The 20,056-nt window shown below is 41.9% G+C and overlaps 1 protein-coding gene across 5 annotated transcripts in view; it reads right to left on the reverse strand.

Moving 5' to 3' along the window:
- The window catches only part of SNX18 (sorting nexin 18), a 131,334-nt gene that overhangs the window by 23,765 nt on the left and 87,513 nt on the right, over window positions 1-20,056 (reverse strand). For 2 of the 5 annotated variants that reach the window (XR_008547992.2, XR_008547994.2), the window contains exon 2: window positions 4,930-7,581. Coding sequence is in view for 2 of the 5 variants with exons in the window: in XM_054684366.2 (XP_054540341.1) it covers window positions 7,457-7,581 (125 nt within the window). In the remaining 3 variants the exon portion in view is untranslated. Of the gene's footprint in view, window positions 1-2,721; window positions 7,582-17,886; window positions 18,917-20,056 lie in introns of those variants that run through there. The other 3 variants (XR_008547993.2, XM_054684366.2, XM_009449164.5) reach the window with 3 other exon arrangements.

The following is a 20,056-nucleotide window of genomic DNA, read 5'->3' on the forward strand; positions in this document are numbered from 1 at the left end:
GTGACACATCATGAAGCAAAGGTGTACAGCAAGGCCAGACCCGCAGAATTCTGACCCACAGAAGTTGTGAGATAGTGTTTGTTGTTTAATCCACTATGTTTTGGAGGTGATTTGTTATACACAATAGAAAATGAATACTACTGTCTCTTTCCCCCTTCCCCTCATACACACTATGGCCTGAGAATGGGGAAATCATAGCCCCAAGGGAATTCTGGTACTCAAAAACACATATTCATTATAACATCCCATTTAAGCTCTTTTAACTGAATATATAAGTTTCAAAATATAAAAGGAAATTGCTCACTCTTCTGACATCCTAACCATGGAGGGAAAAAAATGTAAACTTTCATATGATTGCAACAGGAATAGATTTGTACTGACCTGGCTTCCAAGAAAGTTTGCAAAACCACATTTTATGGGGTTTGGGGGACGCTGGCACAGCGCTGACAGCTGTTTACCCTCCATTTACTCCCTGAGACAGAAACTGCTGGAGACTGAGTTTGAGTGGAACTTTTCTATTGCTTTAGACCTGTCTGCTCTGGATGCCTAGCTTCCATCATTATATTAGCTTTGACATACTCTCTATTAAAAGGGATACTTTATTTCCCTTCCCGATTGAACAGGAAATTGAACAACCTAAGAAGCAACTGAAATATCCATGAACCTTTTGCCACGGTATCATGAATGTGCAGTTCAATTTTGAAACGTTGGCTTTGAGGTCTTGATTAAAATCTGTCTTCCAAAATATCCCTGAAGTACTAAAATACGATACATGTAAGTTCTGAATTGCTTCAGGTGCTCCAAGATATGTTATAGGGAGGACTGCATTTTCCTGCTTTTGCTCACTTCTGTATCTTCATTTACTATACCTGGCTCATGGTAAATACATCAGGAAAAGTAAAATCTCTGTAAAATATCTGATCACTAGAAAGAGTTTGAAAGCCAAGTACTAAGGAGACTGTGGCTTGCTAATGAAAACCCCCTGGAGCCCAAACCCCTGCTAACTGCCCATGATGAAAAGTCATAAAGTGGTGAGAACTTGAATACCAGGAGAATTCAACATCATGATACTATTACTTAGGACCATTGAGAATACATTATTTTGTGCAGTTACTGCGTAGTGTGGTATATGATTGATACTATATAGTATGCAATTGATTGATTAATTTGTTTTTCCAGGCAGTTTGATCTCATAAGATGCTGAATGGGACATTGATGGATTCAGTCAGTATGTGCTTTCAGAGAAATAGCTGCTCAATGCGCTACTGGATAGCTGTAATCCTTCCATAAACCTTGAGATTGTTAATAACTACATTTATTTATAATGAACTGAGCACACTTTAAAAGATATGCTTACTCGTAACTGAGGTTAAGTGAATTCTATTCTGTTTCTATACCTCAAAGTTGGAGAAAGTTCCACATGCTGAAGCCATGGGGAAGAGTGATGCATCTAATGAGCCTGCTGAAGAGTGAAGGCAATGAGAGTCCACCTGTTCAGTAAGAGGCTTGTCTTTCTTTACATATTTCTCCCTTCAAAAATGCCTAGACCATCACAATCTCACTAATGGCAATAGGACAGTATTTATCTAGCTCCAACCCATGCACCCCATGCATTTTGGGGAAGTCTAGCTCCGTCAAAATTATCCCAAGTAGTTACATAAGCTCCTGGGTAGATTAACCGAGTGTGGGAATGGAGAGGACTTGCCTGTGAATAGAGAACATCACTCCTCTGGTAAGTTCTTGTAGCCGTAATGTGGTACCTGTTAGTTCCCTCCCTCCTGCTTGGAGACTGCTACCTCTCTATGCTGGATCTAGGCTAGTCTGATTCATCCACCCTGCCCTGTTTCAGAGCCATGCAGCCCTCTGTGGCCTGTGCTCAGGCAGTCCCCACACCGAAGTGCTGCAATGCTGGGCTACACTGCCTCCTGCCATTGAGCTCTTCAAGACACTAGTGAAAAGGCTCCTGGCTCTTTGAGTTTTACTAGTTCATCTCCCTGGTGCTCTGGCACATGTTCTGGAGGATTCAGAAAAAGAGCAAAGCCTGAAAGCTCTAATTGAACTCTCTTCTCATGCTGCCTCCTATTCTCAAACCAAGTTTGTGCTGATGACTCTGTCTGACCTCAGGGTGAGTCTTGCCACCCCTCTGGCCATCTGTCTTGGCCCTCAAACTTAGACATCCTCCAGTTCTCACATAAGCAGATAATCACTACAGAGACTGAGCCCACAATCTAAAACATAATGTCATGTGTTTGAAAGGGGATCCAAAATGATTTTTATTGTATTTATAAGCACTATTGATATGAATGAAAGAACACTCAAGAAATGATTTGCATTAACTATGGAGTGTAAGAAAACTAATTAAAGAATTTGATATTTATTCTTTTCTGCTTCAAACATTTCTAACTTTGAAGTATTTTAGCTTGCAATGACGAACCAGACTCTGAAATCAAACCACCACTTAGAGATTGTGTTAAATTCACCATGTCACTTAATCTTAGAGTCTCAGCTTCCTTGTTTGCAAAATGGGGATAACACCATCATTATGAGTTGGCTTCTTGTTAACGTTAGATAAATTAATAGATGTAAATAGACCACAGTACCTGGCACAGAATAAGCACCTGGCCAAGCTTTTAGCTAACAGGTGTGTGACTGTGTCAAGATTTCTTTATATTATATTTATATATTTATTTAATATATATACCTATATGTATTTATATTTATTATATATTATGTTTATATTCTAATACAGATGTTTAAAAGCATTTGCAGAGCCCTACAGTGGTCAAAGCATTTATGAAAGGGCTAGTTGCTTTTTTTTTTTTTTTTTTTTTGAGACAGTGGCTTGCTCCGTAGCCCAGGCTGGAGTGCAGTGGAGTAATCATGGCTCACTGCAGCCTCAACCTCCTGGGCTCAAACTATCTTCCCACCTCAATCTCCCAAGTAGCGGGGACTACTGGTGCATGCCACCACACTCAGATAATTTTTGTATTTTTTGTAGAGATGGGATTTCACCTTGTTGCCCAGGTTGGTCTCGAACTCCTGGGCTCAAGTGATCCTCCCACCTTGGCCACCCAAAGTGCTGGGATTATTGGTGTGAGGCACCATGTCTGGCCCTGTTGCTATTTTTCAAAACTGGCATCGAATCTTGGTTAAGGGTGGCATTTCTAACATTTTCCTCCTACTATGTAGATAGCAAAATATTCTCACAAATAAATAGCATCATTTTGTATAAACAGATTCCTAGTTTTCTTTGCAGCCAAAGGCAGCTCTCCTCAAATTCTTTTGAGAATGCTCTGGTTCGTCCCAGAATCAGCCCATGCTGAGTTTACTATTCAGACCGGATTATTACCAGGCAGTTGGAGCGGTCAAATTCCCACAGCCAATTTTCTATAAAAATCTCAAGTAATTGAAATGGGAGGAAGGTATCCAGTAAAAGTCAGGGTGAATAATTTAGCACAGCGGCTGTCTACAGCCTCTGAGACAACATATTCAGGGCGTTTTATTGGAGGGTTGACTAAGCTGCTTTTGTCTCCAGGGCATCCTGGCTTCAACCCACCCATCTCATCAAGAACAAGGAGTGTGGCTAAATGAGCAGCCAGAGGGGTCTATCTTTAACCCTTCTCTGATACCTGAGTGATCTGTGAATGCCCTTTCATTGCACTTTCTCGTTTTTCTGAATGTGAACAGTAACGTTGTTGTGCTTGATATCTTTCTAAAGGTCCCTGTTGAGAAACATCACGACTGGCTGCAGTGGTCACTAAACAGGGATGTTGTGTCTCCTCTCTGGCTCTGTAGATTCCTTGAAGGGGTAGACCTATCTGCTAGGGGAAGGGATAAGCTGTTGCTATTTTAGAAAACTAGCCTCAAATCTTAAGAATGACATTTCTAATTTTTCCTGCTACTAGAACAAAATTCTCACAAATAAGTGCCCTTTATCCCTGGTCAGGACTAGTCAGGACTTGGGGACACAAGTTGGCAAGAATCCAACTCAAATTTTACTAAATAGACTTAGTAAAAAGGGAGATTGTTGATTCACAATGCTGGCAAGAATGCAAAGTTACTCATAGGACTGAGTGAAATGCTAGACTAGAATGAAGTTCTCTGAGTTAGCACCTGGAAATCAATAACCCAGGTCAGAGTGCCTGTGGCCAGAGGGTTAGAAGTGGACATCCAATACCAGAAAAAGGAGGTTAGTGTGATGAACAGTCATACCAGAATGAGAGACTTTGGGAGTTCCATGGGCTACTCTAATTCATACTCATAGCAACCATAAAGGATTTACTGGGGGTGTAAACCTTATCGCCAATTGTTATGGACTGAACTGTGTTCCCCTTCCTAACCCCTAATGTGAATGGATTTGGAGAAAGGACCTTTAAAGAGGTAATTAAGGTTAAATGAGGTAAAAGAGGAGTGGGGCCCTAATCCAATATGACTGCTGTTAAAAGAAGAGACACCAGCAATGCATGTGCACGGAGAAGAAAAACATGTGAGGACACAGTGAGGTGGCCACCTGCCAGCCAAGAGGGAAGACTCCCAAGAAACCAAGCTGGCCAACAACTTGATCTTGGACTTCCAGCTTCCAGAGCTGTGAGAAATACATTTCTGTTAAGCCACCCAGTCTATGGTATTTTATTATGGCTACTCTGCCCAACCAATGTACCAGCCAAATTCTAGTTCTTTTCCTGTCTGGCTCCTCCTCCACCGCAACGCCTCTGTTCTTGTGTCACCTCTCATTCTTATGTCAGATATTTTCTATGGTCCCCTACAGATCTGCTGTCTGCCTGAAAGCAGGATGGGCTACATCAATGGGCTCCAATACTCTCTGCCTTCTGGCTGGGTTTGGCAAGTGGGAGGCCGCGCAGAGAAACAGAAGGAAGTTGACAGTGACCTCAGTATATTCACTCAACTGACACCTCTCTAACAGATTACCTCAGGCTGACTGCATCCCCCAGTTGAAGATGACATCTTCTCTCAAGGCAGCCTCCTCTATGTGACTCTTCTTCCAGGTTCTGGTAGCTGCTTCCTTCCCCAAAGCTCCAGACCCAGGGATGACAGCAGCTCTGCTGATATTTGCCCTGGGATAATGCACCATCTCTTATGCCTCCTGTATGTCCACAGCTCCACAAGGAGTCACTCTGTAAATAAACCCTTGCAAAATCATGCCAGTTTGCCTGTGTCATCTGCTTCCCTAACTGACAGAGCTCTTTATAAAACAGAGGTGAAAAACTGAAGGACAAAACCATTGTTAAAGGAAAGTAGAATCCCAGGACCCCAAACTCACTATGCCAGAGAAAGTTAAGCTTGGCAAATGAGTCACATAAAAACCGCCTTCCGTTTGTTCCCAAACAAATAGCTGTAATTTCACATGCTTACTTTAGCTGATGTAAAATGTAGATTTACTGGGCCCCAGATGAATGCATAATTGACTTTTCTCTACTCATGTGTAAAATGTAGATTTACCAAGCACTAACCAGAACCTCACAAGAATGTAACCACTTGCCTCATTGCTTACTTTTTTCTCTTCCCTCCTGCTTGCTCTTTCCCTTTTAAATACCGAAGTTCCCAAAACTCTTTGGAAAAAGCACAGGTCACAAATTCTACTATGAGCTGTGTTTGTTTTTCCTGGGTGCGTTCTCAGCCTTGGCAAAATAAACTTCTAATTCATTGAGATCTGCCTCAGTCACTTTTTGGTTTGCACTTTCTTCTCCTCTCCACCTAGAAAAAGAATCATAGATAGTGTATTCAAAGTGTATTGTTCCCTAACGCATAAAGTACACGTCAAATGAGAGGTTTTTACGTTTGTACGACTGATTTTTGAGACAGGGTCTTGCTCTGTCACCCAGGCTGGAGTGCAGTGATGTGATCAAAATTCAAGGCAGCCTCGACCTCCCCTGGCTCAGGCAATTCTCCCACCTCAGCCTCCCGAGTAGTTGGGACCACAGGCATGCATCATCATGCTTGGCTAATTTTTGTATTTTTTGTAGAGATGGGGTTTTGCTATGTTGCCCAGGCAGGTCTCAAACTCCTGAGCTCAAGCAATCCACCTACCTCAGCTTCCCAAAGTGCTGGGATTATAGGCGTGAGCCACTGTGCCTGGCCTTTGTTGTTTTTTTAATGGACCATCTGTCATCTGAAATTGCTAACTTAAACAATAACTTTTATTTTCTTTGGAGCGGGGGCCTTCCTTTCACCTCTGCTTTCTGATTATACTTATATCTTAGAATCTTTGAGACCACAGTGTCAGTGTCAGCTTATTAATGGAAACCTGTCTATGCCTAATAATTTTTACTGCTCAATATTACTAGCTACACCATGGTCAGCAATTTCATATGGTTTGTTTTGTTTTGCTTTTTTAGAGTGAAAAAGGTTTCCTTTTTTTTCTACTTTTCAGATATTAAACTCGAATTCATTATGCTTATGCTTTGCTTATAGAACAGGGGCTATAAAACTTGTCTCCTTTATTAACTACTGAGATGTATATCTTTTTACTTATTGATTTTTTTTAGCACACACTTTAAATTATAACTGAGTTGTCCTGTCTGGTGTATTTTAATCCTAAAAGCTTCCATATGGAGATGTTAATTTAGTCTTCTAGGAAGCAATACAAAGTTTAAACATTTGGGGTTCCCTTTCATTTTGCCAGTAACCTCAACCCCTTCTCTCACCAGTTTCATTTAGTAACTTTCTACTCCAAAGGAAAACTGCACATTTATTTAACATCTACTCTAACATTGCATGTTATTTTATTTCATTCTCACAGGAATGCTATGAGGCAGATCTAATGATCCCATTTTTGTAGCCAAGGAGACAGGCTAGAAGTGGTCTAGCATGACACAACTGGAAAGTGGTGAAGGATGGCAAAGTCTAAGTGAACCCAAAGACCATGACCTGGGACTCTGCTGGGATTTGATCTGCTTATTTCTACCTTTGTGAAACTTCACCTTACTCTGGAATACTAACTCTGTATATTGGTCCATTCTCACACTGCTATAAAGGACTGCCCAAGCCTGGGTCATTTGTAAAAGAAAGAGGTTTAATTGACTCACAGTTTCGCATGGCCTGGGAGGCCTCAAGAAACTTACAATCATAGCAGAAGGGGAAGCAAACACATCCTTCTTCACATGGCGGCAGGCGAGAGAAGTGCCAAGCAAAGGGGGAAAAGCCTTGCAAAACCATCAGATCTCATGAGAACTCACTATCATGAGAACAGCAGCATGGGGGTAACGGCCCCTGTGATTCAATTACCTCCTACTGGGTCCCTCCCATGACATGTGGGGATTATGGAAACTACAATTCAAGATGAGATTTGGATGGGGACACAACCAAACTATGTCACCCTGGAATGCTGTTCCCCTTCCTCCATCATAATCCTCGCATCCCCCAATTTAGACCTTACCTCTTCCAGCATTTTCTCCATGGTTGACCTTACCCAAAGATAGGACTATTAATAGATTAGTCAATGGAGAATGAGCATGGTGGCTAATTCCTGTAATCCCAGCACTTGGAGAGGCCGAGGCAGGAGGAATTGCTTGAAGCCAGGAGTTGGAGACCAGGCTGGGCAACATAGCGAGACATCTGTCTCTATTTTAAAAAAAAGAAAAAGAAAGAGGGGAAAAAAGAGAGATTCATCAACAGAGACATGAACAAATCCTTTCCAGAACTTCACTCAGTGCTATAATTATCTTCTTTGTGGTGTATCTCCTAATCTACAACTTGTGTTTCTTGAGGGTCGAAACCATATTTTCTGTCTCTTTAGCACACCTCTCTCCATCCCTCCCACAGTCTATTTCAATTCTCTGTTGAACACAGGACATCTTTAGTAATGCCACTGACAGACAAGGAGAATCTGAAAACTGAAAATTTTGAGAAGTTTTACTTGGGAGGGGGAAGTACACCATTTCTACCTTGCTTTCTAAGGAAATATTTTCTATAGAGTAGTAAAAAGCATGTTTTCACTTGTTGTTTTCCTGTGGAACCAAACAGGAGCTATAAGAACTACTAGTGGACAGGTTTATTTGCACTCAATGTTCTGTTCTGTTCTGTTCTGCTATGCTTTTATGAATTTTAAAGGCAAGGAATTGTTCAGGTCAGGAATTCATCTGTCAAAATGCTTTATGCTGGAGCCCATGGAAAGGAGAGGCCTTGCGGCTTCACTGGTGAATTAACTGAGAGTTGGAACACTGCTGGTGTGTTTTGCTTTACCACTGACTTTCTTTGAAGGGGCCTTTGACGAAGTTGTTTGCTCTCATTCATTGCTTCAGTGTTTATATCTCAAAATCAAGAGACCTCCTTCATGTCGAAGCAACTAGGGGAAGAAAGCTAAGTCTGTGACTCAGAGATAAAAACCAGCTTGATGTGATTGCAGGGGCCCTGGAGAGACTTCCCTGTCCCCAGATATCTCCCATTGGCTTGTCCCAGCACAGGAAAAGAAACCCCACAGTTACCTTGCATCTGAGTTTAGGCAGTGAGCACCTGGTTAAAACACAGGCAAGTTATGAAGGGAGATCTGACATTGTGTTTGCTTTTATTCTAAGATGCACATTGTTTTTTTCTTTTTTGAGATGGAGTCTTGCTCTGTCATCCAGGCTGGAGTGCAGTGGCACGATCTTGGCTCACTGCCATATTGGCCTCCTGGATTCAAGAGATTCTTGTGCCTCAGCCTCCCTAGTAGCTGAGATTACAGGCGCCTGCCACTTCGCCTGGCTAATTTTTTGTATTTTTAGTAGACACAGGGTTTCACCATATTGGCCAGTCTCGAACTCCTGACCTCAAGTGATCCACCTGCCTCAGCCACCCAAAGTGCTGGGATTACAGGTGTGAGCCACCGTGCCTGGCCAAGATGCACATTTCTTTAATCTTTTAATACTTTTGAAATCGGGATGTGGTTTTACAATCAGAGTGAATAGTTAATGTAATAATGCAATAGTCTATTTCTCCTGAAGAAGTAAGTTGTTATTAAATAGATAAGAACCACCTGGAAAATAGGGAAGCAGTATGGACACACTCCAGTGAGTGGGTGTTGAAAACTGACCCGAGCCAGATAGGTCATGTGTGGATGATTGCAACCTAGGAGTTGTTAAGTCAGAACTGCTAGCTATTCTTCTCCACAAATGTTACACAATCATGAACAAAGCAAGCCACTGGCCAAATTCTGCTGCATACACAGACACTTGTTAACTAAATATTTGTTAGTAAGCAAGCAAAAAAGTGGTTCATATAATCTTCCTTGCAAAGTTCTCTAAGACAATTTCTGGGATTCCAGAGGCAGAATAATGCTGCCAGTTTAGCCAGCATTGAGCGAACAGAATCTTCCACAGTTTATGGCTAGGCCCAAGACCAGGTAAAGGCATCATTCTAAGAGTGCTGGATATTTTATTCATGCAAGAGTGGAGAGTCTCTAAGCTCTTTTAACTAGTCTACTTATCTTTATATTCACCAAACAGATCCCATTTCTAACTTTCATCGTGTTAATCAACATGCCACTAATTTCACCTGTAAGAAACAATTCTGACATTAACTGTGCTAATTGGCAAAGCATCTGTTATTGAAGACACAAATAACAGATGTGCTTTGTCTGAGGATCATGTACATTTTTTTCCTCCAGAGCTACCCTATTAACTGAAGGATTGTGCACTCTTGTAGAGTCTAGAAACATTTGGTTAAAGCCCAAACTAGGTGGCATACCCAAGATAGGCACCGTATTTTCAGAAGCGTTTAAAAATCTTAAGATGCATCAGACTGAAACACACGTTGTGATACAATGCAATGATATCGCTAAGAGAAATATGCAGTGGGGTTTGAGAGCATGAAAGCAGTGACTAAGTCTGTCTGTCAGACTGGGAGGTGAGGGGGCAAGGGTAGAACATCCTTACAGAGGAGATGACCCAAGCTGGATTTTTGAAAGAGAGTAGGAATGCATGAGGCAGACTTGGGGTACACCCAGCAAAGGGAAGCAGTAGGGGCACAAGCCCAGAGGATGAGAAGCTAGTCTAGGGTGGGTAGACTACAGGCATGTGAGAGAGGAGACAGGCTAGAATTGTAGCTGGGAACTAGACAGAACCTTCTAGATCATGCTCAAGAATTTTCTCTTTACCTGGTAGACATCTGGAAGTCGAGAGACAAAAATATTTTACCTACTACAATTTTGGCTTGGAACATGAATGATCGTATTGTTAGACCAAAATGGATCCCACAAGGGTCAGGCTTCTCCCAAACCTCTCTAACTGAAGCTCCAGAGCCCTGAACATCCCCTCCATCTACAATGTTTTTTCCATAAAAACCAAAGCAGAAGGAGTATGTTCCCTAGAGTCATGTGCTGGTTGGGTGAGTTGGACAAGTTTCTTAATCTCTCTGGTCCTCAATGTCCTCATCTGTAAAATGTGAATAATTATACCTTTTTCTTAGGGTGTTGTTAAGAAGTTTAAGTTAGTGTGTAAGACAGTTTAAGTTAGTGCTTAAGACAGTACCTGGAATAGAATACTCAACTAATTTTATTTTTAGTGTCTATGTCTTTTAAATATTTTTAAAAGATTTAATCACCCAGGCTTGACTGATGTGATCTTGGCTCACTGTAACTTCCACCTCCTGAGCTCAAGTGATCCTCCCACCTCAGCCTCCAGAGTGAGTATCTGGGACTATAGGCACACACCACCACGACTGGCTAATTTTTATTTCTTTATTTTTTTGTAGAGATGGGGTTTTGCCATGTTGCCCAGGCTGATCTTGAACTCTTGAGCTCAAGCAATTTACCTGTCTCAGCCTCCCAAAGTGGTGGGATTACAGTCATGAGCCACTGCACCTGGCCCTTAAATCTTTCTCATTATTTTTCCTTGCTTATGAATTCTTAGAAAGAACATGTATATTATACAAGTAGTACTTTATCTCACTATAATTAGAGATTACTAATCACTGATCTTGTTCCATAAATCTTACTCTAAACTGTTTTAAAATCTAGAAGTTTAGCTCTGAGGCTTCTGAGCCTAATAAAACCCCCACAAACCACTCTTATCTGCCTGCTGATCTTATCAGGGAGATGCTCTTTTTGTTTCCAGCAGGGCCTAGTTTTCCATTTCTAGACCCAGAACCAACAACAGAATTGCAGATTCCAGCTCCAAAGTTTTTTCTCCTCCCTAAGTCTTTGAGAACCATGATGGCCAATGGGCTGGCAGGACTGCTTTCCGTTGTCTTTATCAAAACATTTTAACTTCAATGCCCTTGGCAACTTTTGTTCAGGAGAAACATTTCTTTTGCTAATGAAGAACATGCTCAAAATTATCCCAACCATATTCTTATCTCATGCAGCCCTTCACCTCAGAACACCAAACTTGGGTTCTTAAAAGAGTGCAGTGGCTCATGCCTATAATCCCAGCACTTTTGAGAGGCCGAGGCAGGCAGATCACCTGAGGTCAGGAGTTCGAGACCAGCCTGAGCAACATGGAGAAACCCCATCTCTACTGAAAATACAAAATTAGGGCATGGTGGCACATGCCTATAATCCCAGCTACTCGGGAGGCTTAGGCAGGAGAATCACTTGAACCCAGGAGGCGGAGGTTGCAGTGAGCCGAGATCGCACCATTGTACTCCAGCCTGGGCAACAAGAGCAAAACTCCGTCTCAAAAAAACAAACAACAAAAAAAGAGGGCCTTACCCTTTTACTGATTGATTAAAACAAGAAGTTCACACTTTCATCTGGGACAACAAACTATAGCCACCAGCATTTTGAATCAAATTTAAATTCCTGCTTGGGTTTGAATGTGTCCTCCAAAGTTCTTGTGTTGGAAACATCCCCAATGCAATAGCACTGAAAGGTGAGACCTTTAAGAGATGAGTAGGTCATGAGGGTGAAGAGGCAGAGCCCTCCTGGATGGATTAAGGCCTGTATTGCAGGAGTGCCTTCCTGATAAAAGCATGAGTTCAGCCCCTTCCCTCTTTCTCTCATGTGCGTGATCTCTTGACCTTCTGCCTTCCTTCATGGGATGATGCATCAAGAAGCCCTTGCCAGATGCCAGCCCTTCAACCTTGAACGTCCCAATCTTTAGAACTGTAAGAAATAAATCTCTATTCTTATAAATTACGTAGTCTCAGCAATTCTGTTATAGAAGCATAAAACGAACTAAGATAATCCCTATAGGCAGAGTTTTTGCTGCTACCCAAGTTGCCGTCAGCCCAGTATTTCCCAATTATGGCATACCCAACATCTCACATTGGTACCCACCTGCCCTTGAAGGCATCTGAGCACCGCTCCCATCCTAGGCTCTGGCTGTTACAACCCATTGTCACAATACAAGCAGTTTATCCCATTATTCAGTTACTTGGCAAGGCCAGGAATGTTTAACACACAAGATGACAGCTTTGCTGTGGGGGATGGAATGAAAAGGAGGAAGGGAAAAGGTCTCCAATTAGATGCCTTAGGTCTGGATTAGCTGCCCTAGGGTGGGAATCTAGTGTCTGGGGTGAGGGTGGGTTGAGTGATGCTGGTTGGGAGAGTGTCACTGACTCAGAAACATGACAGATTGCCTCCTGTCACTGTCTCCTGAGTCAGTGTTTGTCTTTGGCAAAGACTGTAATAGAGACCAGCTAGGAACATGGCTCGGGTGACAGTGGAGAAGGAAAAGGGACTTATGGCTGCAGCTTTGGAAAACAGATCAGCTGCACCATGCCTTGTAGCCTTCAAACTAAGTGGACAGTGTTTTGTTTTTTCTAGTGTTTATGACAAATGTAAGCCCCAGTGCGTATGCCGATAAAATCCAAGTTTAAAAATCCCACCCCCAGCCAGGCACGGTGGCTCACGCCTGCAATCCCAGCGCTTTGGGAGGCCGAAACCGGTAGATCATGAAGTCAGGAGTTCGAGACCAGCCTGGCCAACATGGTGAAACACTCTCTCCACTAAAAATACACCCAAAAAAAGTAGCCGGGTGTGGTGGCATGCACCTGTAGTCCCAGCTACTCTGGAGGCTGAGGCAAGAGAACTGCTTGAACCCGGGAGGCAGAGGTTGCAGTGAGCCAAGACCACGACATTGTACTCCCACCTGGGTGACAAAGTGAGACTCCATCTCAAAAAAAAAAAAAAAAAAATTCCCACCCTCTAAGAGGAAAATTGGAAATAATCTACTCTTTAATTGCTCCTCTGCCAAAGCAATAACTTGAATGGTCCTTATTAGGAATAGCTCATTACTAACAATAATATTAACTATTATAACAACAAGTTATCGCTTGATCCCAGGAGTTCAAGATCAGTCTGGGCAATATAGTGAGACATCATCTCTACATTAAAGAATTTAAAAATTAGCCAGGCATGGTGAAGCACACCTGTAGTCCTAGCTACTTGGGAATCTGAGGTGGGAGGATCGCTTGAGTCCAGGAGTTTGAGGTTACAGTGAGTTATGATTGTGCTACTGCACTCCAGCCTGGAGTACAGAGCGAGACCCTGTCTCTAATTAAAAAAAAAGAAGAAGAAGAAAATTCCAGAATTCACAATGTGTTGCTCCAGGCACCCTGCCTCACCCCAACACTGTAAACATCCCCCCTCAAACCAGTCAAGTTGCTTCCCCATCATTTCCAGCCCCCACCCCCACTTCTCCTTTCTTTTACCAGATAAAGGCTTATGTGAGTGGGGTTTATGCTTTCAGGAATAAGCTAAAGTAGGTGTAGACTGAAACCTCTTGGAAATATCTGGGGTTACCATTCCAGGCAAGTGAAAGACAAACTAGGAATCAGTAGACATGATTTCCTAGCTGGCATCCTCTTCTTCCTCCCCTTAAGTTGTTCCTGGAGAGGAAAATAATTTCTAGAACGTCATTCCAGACACCATTAGTCAGCAGGAGAATGGAATCTAGAAGGGGACCTAGAGGGCAACAGACAGCAGACTACCCTGGGACTCGCAGGGTAAAGTAGGAAAGAAAGGCCCAAGGGATTTTTTTTTACTGTAGAGTCAAAGTCATGGTCAGGATACAGGGCATGGTGATTCTCTCTCTGGGTGGGAAAAGGACCATCTCGGGCATACTTCCTACTGGGGCAGGTGAGGCCAGCAGGCTTAGGGCTACCTTGAAGATGTTCAAGGGACAGCAGAATGATCTTAAAAACCAGAAGGAAATGATATGTTTAAAATATATCTCTCAGGGAAATGCGTCTATCTTGTCAAGGGACTAGCAGCAGCCTGAGACTGACAGACTCCTCAGCAGGTCAAGCTCAGCACCTGGAAAGTAAGCAAAGATTATGGGGCAAACACCCATAAGGAGGAGATTTTTAAAAAGCAGAGGTCGAATGAACTGAATTTACATAGGATGATCCTTAAATATTCAATCTGTTCTGTTCTGGATTAGGGTAGAGGCTGACCATAGAAATCAACCAAAACATTTGTAAACGTAGCCAATAGATGATTCTGTATTTTCCTAAAGAATCAGACAATGTTAGGGAAATTTGGATGTCTGATTAAGGGTAACTTCTCAAGGACTAATGTCAGACTACTAACTGACTGGGCTCTTAACGAGCTTGTATCTATATGTTCGCCTCAGCCAGGGCTGCAACAAGGGTTAACCCCCTCCCTGTTACACCCTCCTAATTACTTCAACACCACAACAGGATGCGAAAGTATCTCAGGGACCACATTCTTCTGCTGGCAGAGGAAGAGCTGACTAATAAACATTCGTGGTTATTTAACACACTCCAACAAATAACACACCAAAGCAATAACATTATGCAAATAATCTCTTTGGTTATTTGCCTGATCAGGTTATTTGCCTGGTTATTTGTAAAAGAAAATATGGCCAAGAGGGGAAGCATCTGAATCTCCAATCTTGGCTGAGCGGAAAACTCTGCTTGTAAATCACTCTCCATCTGCCCTGCAGAGTGGCCAGCCCAGGATGCTGTGTAGGGGTGGATTCAAGTCTCACCATAGTTACAGAAATTACTTGCTTAAGCTTCTGCTAACTGCTCCCAACCTCCATTCCTTTGTGTGTAAAGTCGGAGCAATGTAGCGACATGTTCAGTGGTGTCAGGTTTGGTAAACCACAGAGTGCTATATACACATTAGACTGAAGCTCTTGACAGATGTGACACAAGGGTGGTGTCACATCATTGAGATACCTACCTAAGTTGTACTGTATTACTGTGTGTGTTAGTCTGTTCTTGCATTGCTATAAGGAAATACCTGAGACTGGGTAATTTATAAAGAAAAGAGGTTTCATTTGCTCACGGTTCTGCAGGTTATACAGGAAGCATGGTGCTGGCATCTGCTCAGCTTCTGGGAAGCCTCATGAAGCTTACAGTCATGGAGGAAGGCGAAGGGAAAGCAGGCATGTCACATGGTGAAAGTATGAGTAAGGAAGACAGAGAGAGAGAGGAGGGGAGGTGCCACACACTTTTAAATGACCAGATCTCACGAGAATTCACTCACTATTCCAAGGACAGCACCAAGCAGGGGATGCTAAACCATTCATGTGAAATCTACTCCCATGATCCAATTACCTCCCACCATGCTCCACCTCCCACCACGCTCCACCTCCAATGTGGGGGATTACATTTCAATATGAGATTTGGGCAGGGACAAACATCCAAACAATATCACCACGGCATGGCAATTTATTGACATATTGGCTCACGTTTGTCTTCCCTATACTTCTTTCTTCTCAATTTCAAGGAGGTAGCCAAATCCTTGGCATTTTTTTAATCTCAGCCCTTTTGCAGGGTGGGACAAACAGAAGGATTTGAGGCTTTTTCAGTTTTTTATGAAAGTTAAGCTTTAGGGGGCTGAGGTGGGAGATCACTTGAGGCCAGGAGTTGGAGGCCAGCCTGAGCAACATAGCAAGACTCTGACTCTAAAAATAAGATATTATAAATAAATAAGTAAATAAATAGAAAATGAATACCATCATAGAGATTGTGGATGATGTCCCCAAGGAGAGATAAGATGTGTTTTGGGGACAACAAGAAAGGAAGAGAGATTTTCTTCAGGTGTTAGAAAGCCAAAAGAGAAGGATAAATCATAACCAAGAATGTGGCAGTACCCCCTAGGCTGTACTGCCCACCTCAGTAGTTAATATCAATGTGTGGTTTTAAAGTTCTAAATTAATTAAAATTAAATATAATTAAAAATTCAGCTCCTCGGTGGCACTAGCTGCATTTTAAGTGCTCTATAGCCTCATATGTCTAGTGGCTACCATACTGGACAGAGTAGTTATGGAACATTTCCATCGTTGCAGAAATTTCTACTGGACTGTGAGAAGGTGTCAAGACCTCAGAGGCTGTGAGGAAACATGGGAGATTAGTTGCTCCCAACCTCATCACAGAGTCCTATGCTCTAAGAACAGGGAATTAGCAGCTGAGCTGCCCAGCATGAGATATACAGGTTGGGACAATGGACTGGTGCTTTAGTGGAAAACAGTGTGGACCCACAACTGTAAACTAGAGTGACAGTCTTCCCTGTGCCAGAGTGTTTAATAAGACCTAATGACCTTTACACACTTTGGAGGGCAGGGAGAGACACCAAGGGCTGAGTGTGAATTTCCCACCAGCCTAGGAGGATGGGTACTCAGATGATTTAAAGAAAATAAAGTGATGCACACTTGAATATAGGGAACTAAGATTAATACCTGCTACAGTCGTACACAACTATGCATACACATATACACCCCCACACAGACACACCAGTCATCCTTCCTTCTTTAACTGTTTATTTCAACACTGATTTCACAACACTATTTAACACTATTTAAACAGCTCAGGCTATCTCCATATCCCAGTAAGTACTTGTCAGTACACAAACAGGTCACAATCCATTATTTAAAAAGCATGGTGGCTGGGTGTGGTGCCTTATGCCTGTAATTCCAGCACTTTGGGAGGCCAAGGTAGGAGGATTACTTGAGCCCAGGACTTCAAGACCAGCTTGGGCAACATAGTGAGACCCCATTTCTATTTTTAAATAAGAAAACTTTAAAAATAATACAATAAAATAAAAAATAAAAAACACAGTTCATATTAGAAAATGAGCAAAAGACATGAAGAGACATTTCACCAAAGAGGCTATACAGATGGCAAATAAGCACATGAAAAGATATTCAGTACCATTAGCCGTTAGGGAAAGGCAAATTAAAGCCATAATATGACCACACACCTATCAGAAAGGCTAAAGAAAAAGACAGTAACAATATCAAATGCTGATGAGGATGCAGAGAAACTGGATCCCTCAAACATTGCTGATAGGAACACAAAATGGTACAACTACTCTGGAAAATAGTTTGGCAGTTTCTTTAAAAAGCAATTATGTAAGTACCATATGACCTAGCAATTGAACTCCTGGGCATTTAATCCCAGGGAAAGGAAAACTTATGTTCACATAAAACCCTGCACATGAAGTTTACAGCAGCTTTATTTTTGTTTATTTGTTTGTTTTGAGACAGTCTTGCTCGGTCACCCAGGCTGGAGTGCAGTGGCAGGATCTTGGCTCACTGCAAACTCTGCCTCCCAGGTTCAAGCAATTCTCCTGCCTCAGCCTCCTGAGTAACTGGACCTACAGGCATCCACCACCACGCCCGGTTAATTTTTGTATTTTTTTGTGGAGATAGGGCTTTGCTATGTTGTCCAGGCTGGTCGTGAACTCCCGACATCAAGTGATCCGCCTGCCTCGGCCTCCCAGAATGCTGGGATTACAGGCATGAGCCACAGTGCCTGGCCCATAGCAGCTTTATTTGTAATAGCTAAAAAGTGGAAAGGCCAGAAATGTCCTTCAACAGGTGAATGGTTAAACAAATTGTGATGCATACCTACCATGGAATACTATACAGGCAACAAATTGGATGAATATCCAAGAATTATGCTATTGTAGCCATTCTGTAGAAATAGGATAAATTCCCACCTAAACTATGGTTCAAATGATGACACCAGATAGACATCGAAAGAGTGTGAAAAGGTTTATTACGCAAATAATGAGGTTTTCTGGAGACAGCTGGGAAAGCTTCCCAAACAGGTCCAAAAACAGCGTAAGAGAGCAGGGAAAGAAAACTGACTTGAAGTTTTCTTAGGCGTTGGGGAGTGGGGCTGGGGTGAGGGTTCCTGCACACAGGCGGGGGCCCACATGGTTGGAATCTCAGTGCCAACAGAAGAACCCAGGCTTTCTTATCAGCTTGCCCAGATGTGGGGCAAAATGGGAAATGAGAAGAGTGGGGTATAAAAGCTACTAGCAAACATCAGAAAATGGAGTCAGACTCATTATTATTACACAGGAACCACACAAAGGCCCTTCTCAAAAGAATGCATACTGTATGCATCCATTTATATAACATTTTTGAAATGACAACATTTCAAAACTGGAGGACATATTTGTTAATGGTTGCCAGGGTATAGGGATGGGGTGGGTGAGGAAGGTAGGAGTGTTTGTAAATGGGCAAAATAAGGGATCCTTGTGATGTTGGAACTGTCAGTATCTTGACTGTGGTGGTGGATACACAAACCTATACAGGTGATAACATTTTATGGAACTGTGCAATTTTCACACATACACACACGTGAGTACAAATAAAGCTGGGAAAATCTGAAAAAGATGGATGGATTGTAGTAATGTCAATCTCCTGGTTGTGATATTATACTAATGTTTTGTAAAATGTTAGGAGAAACTGGGTGAAGAATACACGAGACCTAGCCGTCTGATTTCTTAAAATTGCATATAAACCTAGAATTATCTCCATGAAAATTGCAAATTGAAAAATGCTTAGATCAGAGAGGGAGAGTTCATTCGTATTACAGGACACTCCAGGGTGGGACGAAGAGCAAGAATGAGTGAATGCCTCTGAATTGAGCCAACTGACCCAGTGAACTACCTGATCTCCCAAAGTCCTCTTCAACAATCCAATGGCCAACCAGAGGTCAGATGTCTTCATTATCATAAAGACCAAAAGTTGGGTAAACGTTTAGAGGGACTAACCTGGAAATACAAAGAAAGGCAAGATAAAATTCAGAGGTAGCCTAATAACTTGAAAACTGATTATTTTTATGATAGATGAATCAATAGCAAAAGAAGATTCACATAAGAATTATCTGATAACCATTTATACAGGGATGTCATTTACAATTCAGTCATTCACAAACTTTTTTAATGAAATGTTCCTTAACAATAGATGAGAGTAGATGTATGAATGGATGGATGTCTGGTGTGTAGCCACAGGCAGGCATCCAAAACCTGAAACGCCTGGAAAATCTATACAAATAGTACATTACACTGCATAATATATCTTTATTCATTGCAATATAAAAGTATGATTTTCAATATTGAATTTTATACTATGTGTATTTTACCACCATTCAAAGAAAAGGAAGAAATGACTGTTAAAAAGTGGTGACATTTTTTTAAAGTGTCAAAATTAGGCTGGGCGTGGTAGCTCACACCCATAATCCAAACGCTTTGGGAGGCAGAGGCAGGAGAATTGCTGGAGCCCAGGAGTTCAAGATTAGCCTGGTCAACAAAGTGATACCCTGTCTCTACAAAAAAAAGTTTTTAGATTTAGCCGGGTGTGTTGGCACATGCCTGTAGTCCTAGTTACTTGAGAGGCTGAGGCAGGAGGATCCCTTGAGCCCAGGAGTTCAAGGTTTCAGTGAGCTGCGATAGTGCCACTGCACTCCAGCCTGGGTGATGGTGCAAGACCCTGCCTCAAAAATAAATAAATAAGTTTCAAAATTGATCATAAAAAATCTCAATAATTTTTATGTTGATTACGTTAAAATAATACTATTCTGGATATCTTGGGTTAAATAAAACATATGATTAAACTTTTTAAAAAACATTGTTTTCAACTAAAAATATTAGTTAAAATTATGTAAAAAAGTTCAGTAATCTGAGCAAAATTTACTCCAAGAAGATGATTACTCTATGGCCCACGTGGTTCCTGGTACGTAACACACTACTGTGATAAGCGTGGCTTTACATTTTCTAAGATCTTCAAATTAAATATTGCTTTTTTTAAAAAAAAGTCTAAACCCCTAACTCTGAGTCTCTGCTGGTACTACTCTGGAACAATTTTGCTAGCTTTCCTCCCCATGAATGTCTATGACTTAAGTCCCAGGTAAA

This window comes from Pan troglodytes, chromosome 4, assembly GCF_028858775.2.
Source record: "Pan troglodytes isolate AG18354 chromosome 4, NHGRI_mPanTro3-v2.0_pri, whole genome shotgun sequence".
Classification (NCBI taxonomy): Eukaryota; Metazoa; Chordata; class Mammalia; order Primates; family Hominidae; genus Pan; species Pan troglodytes.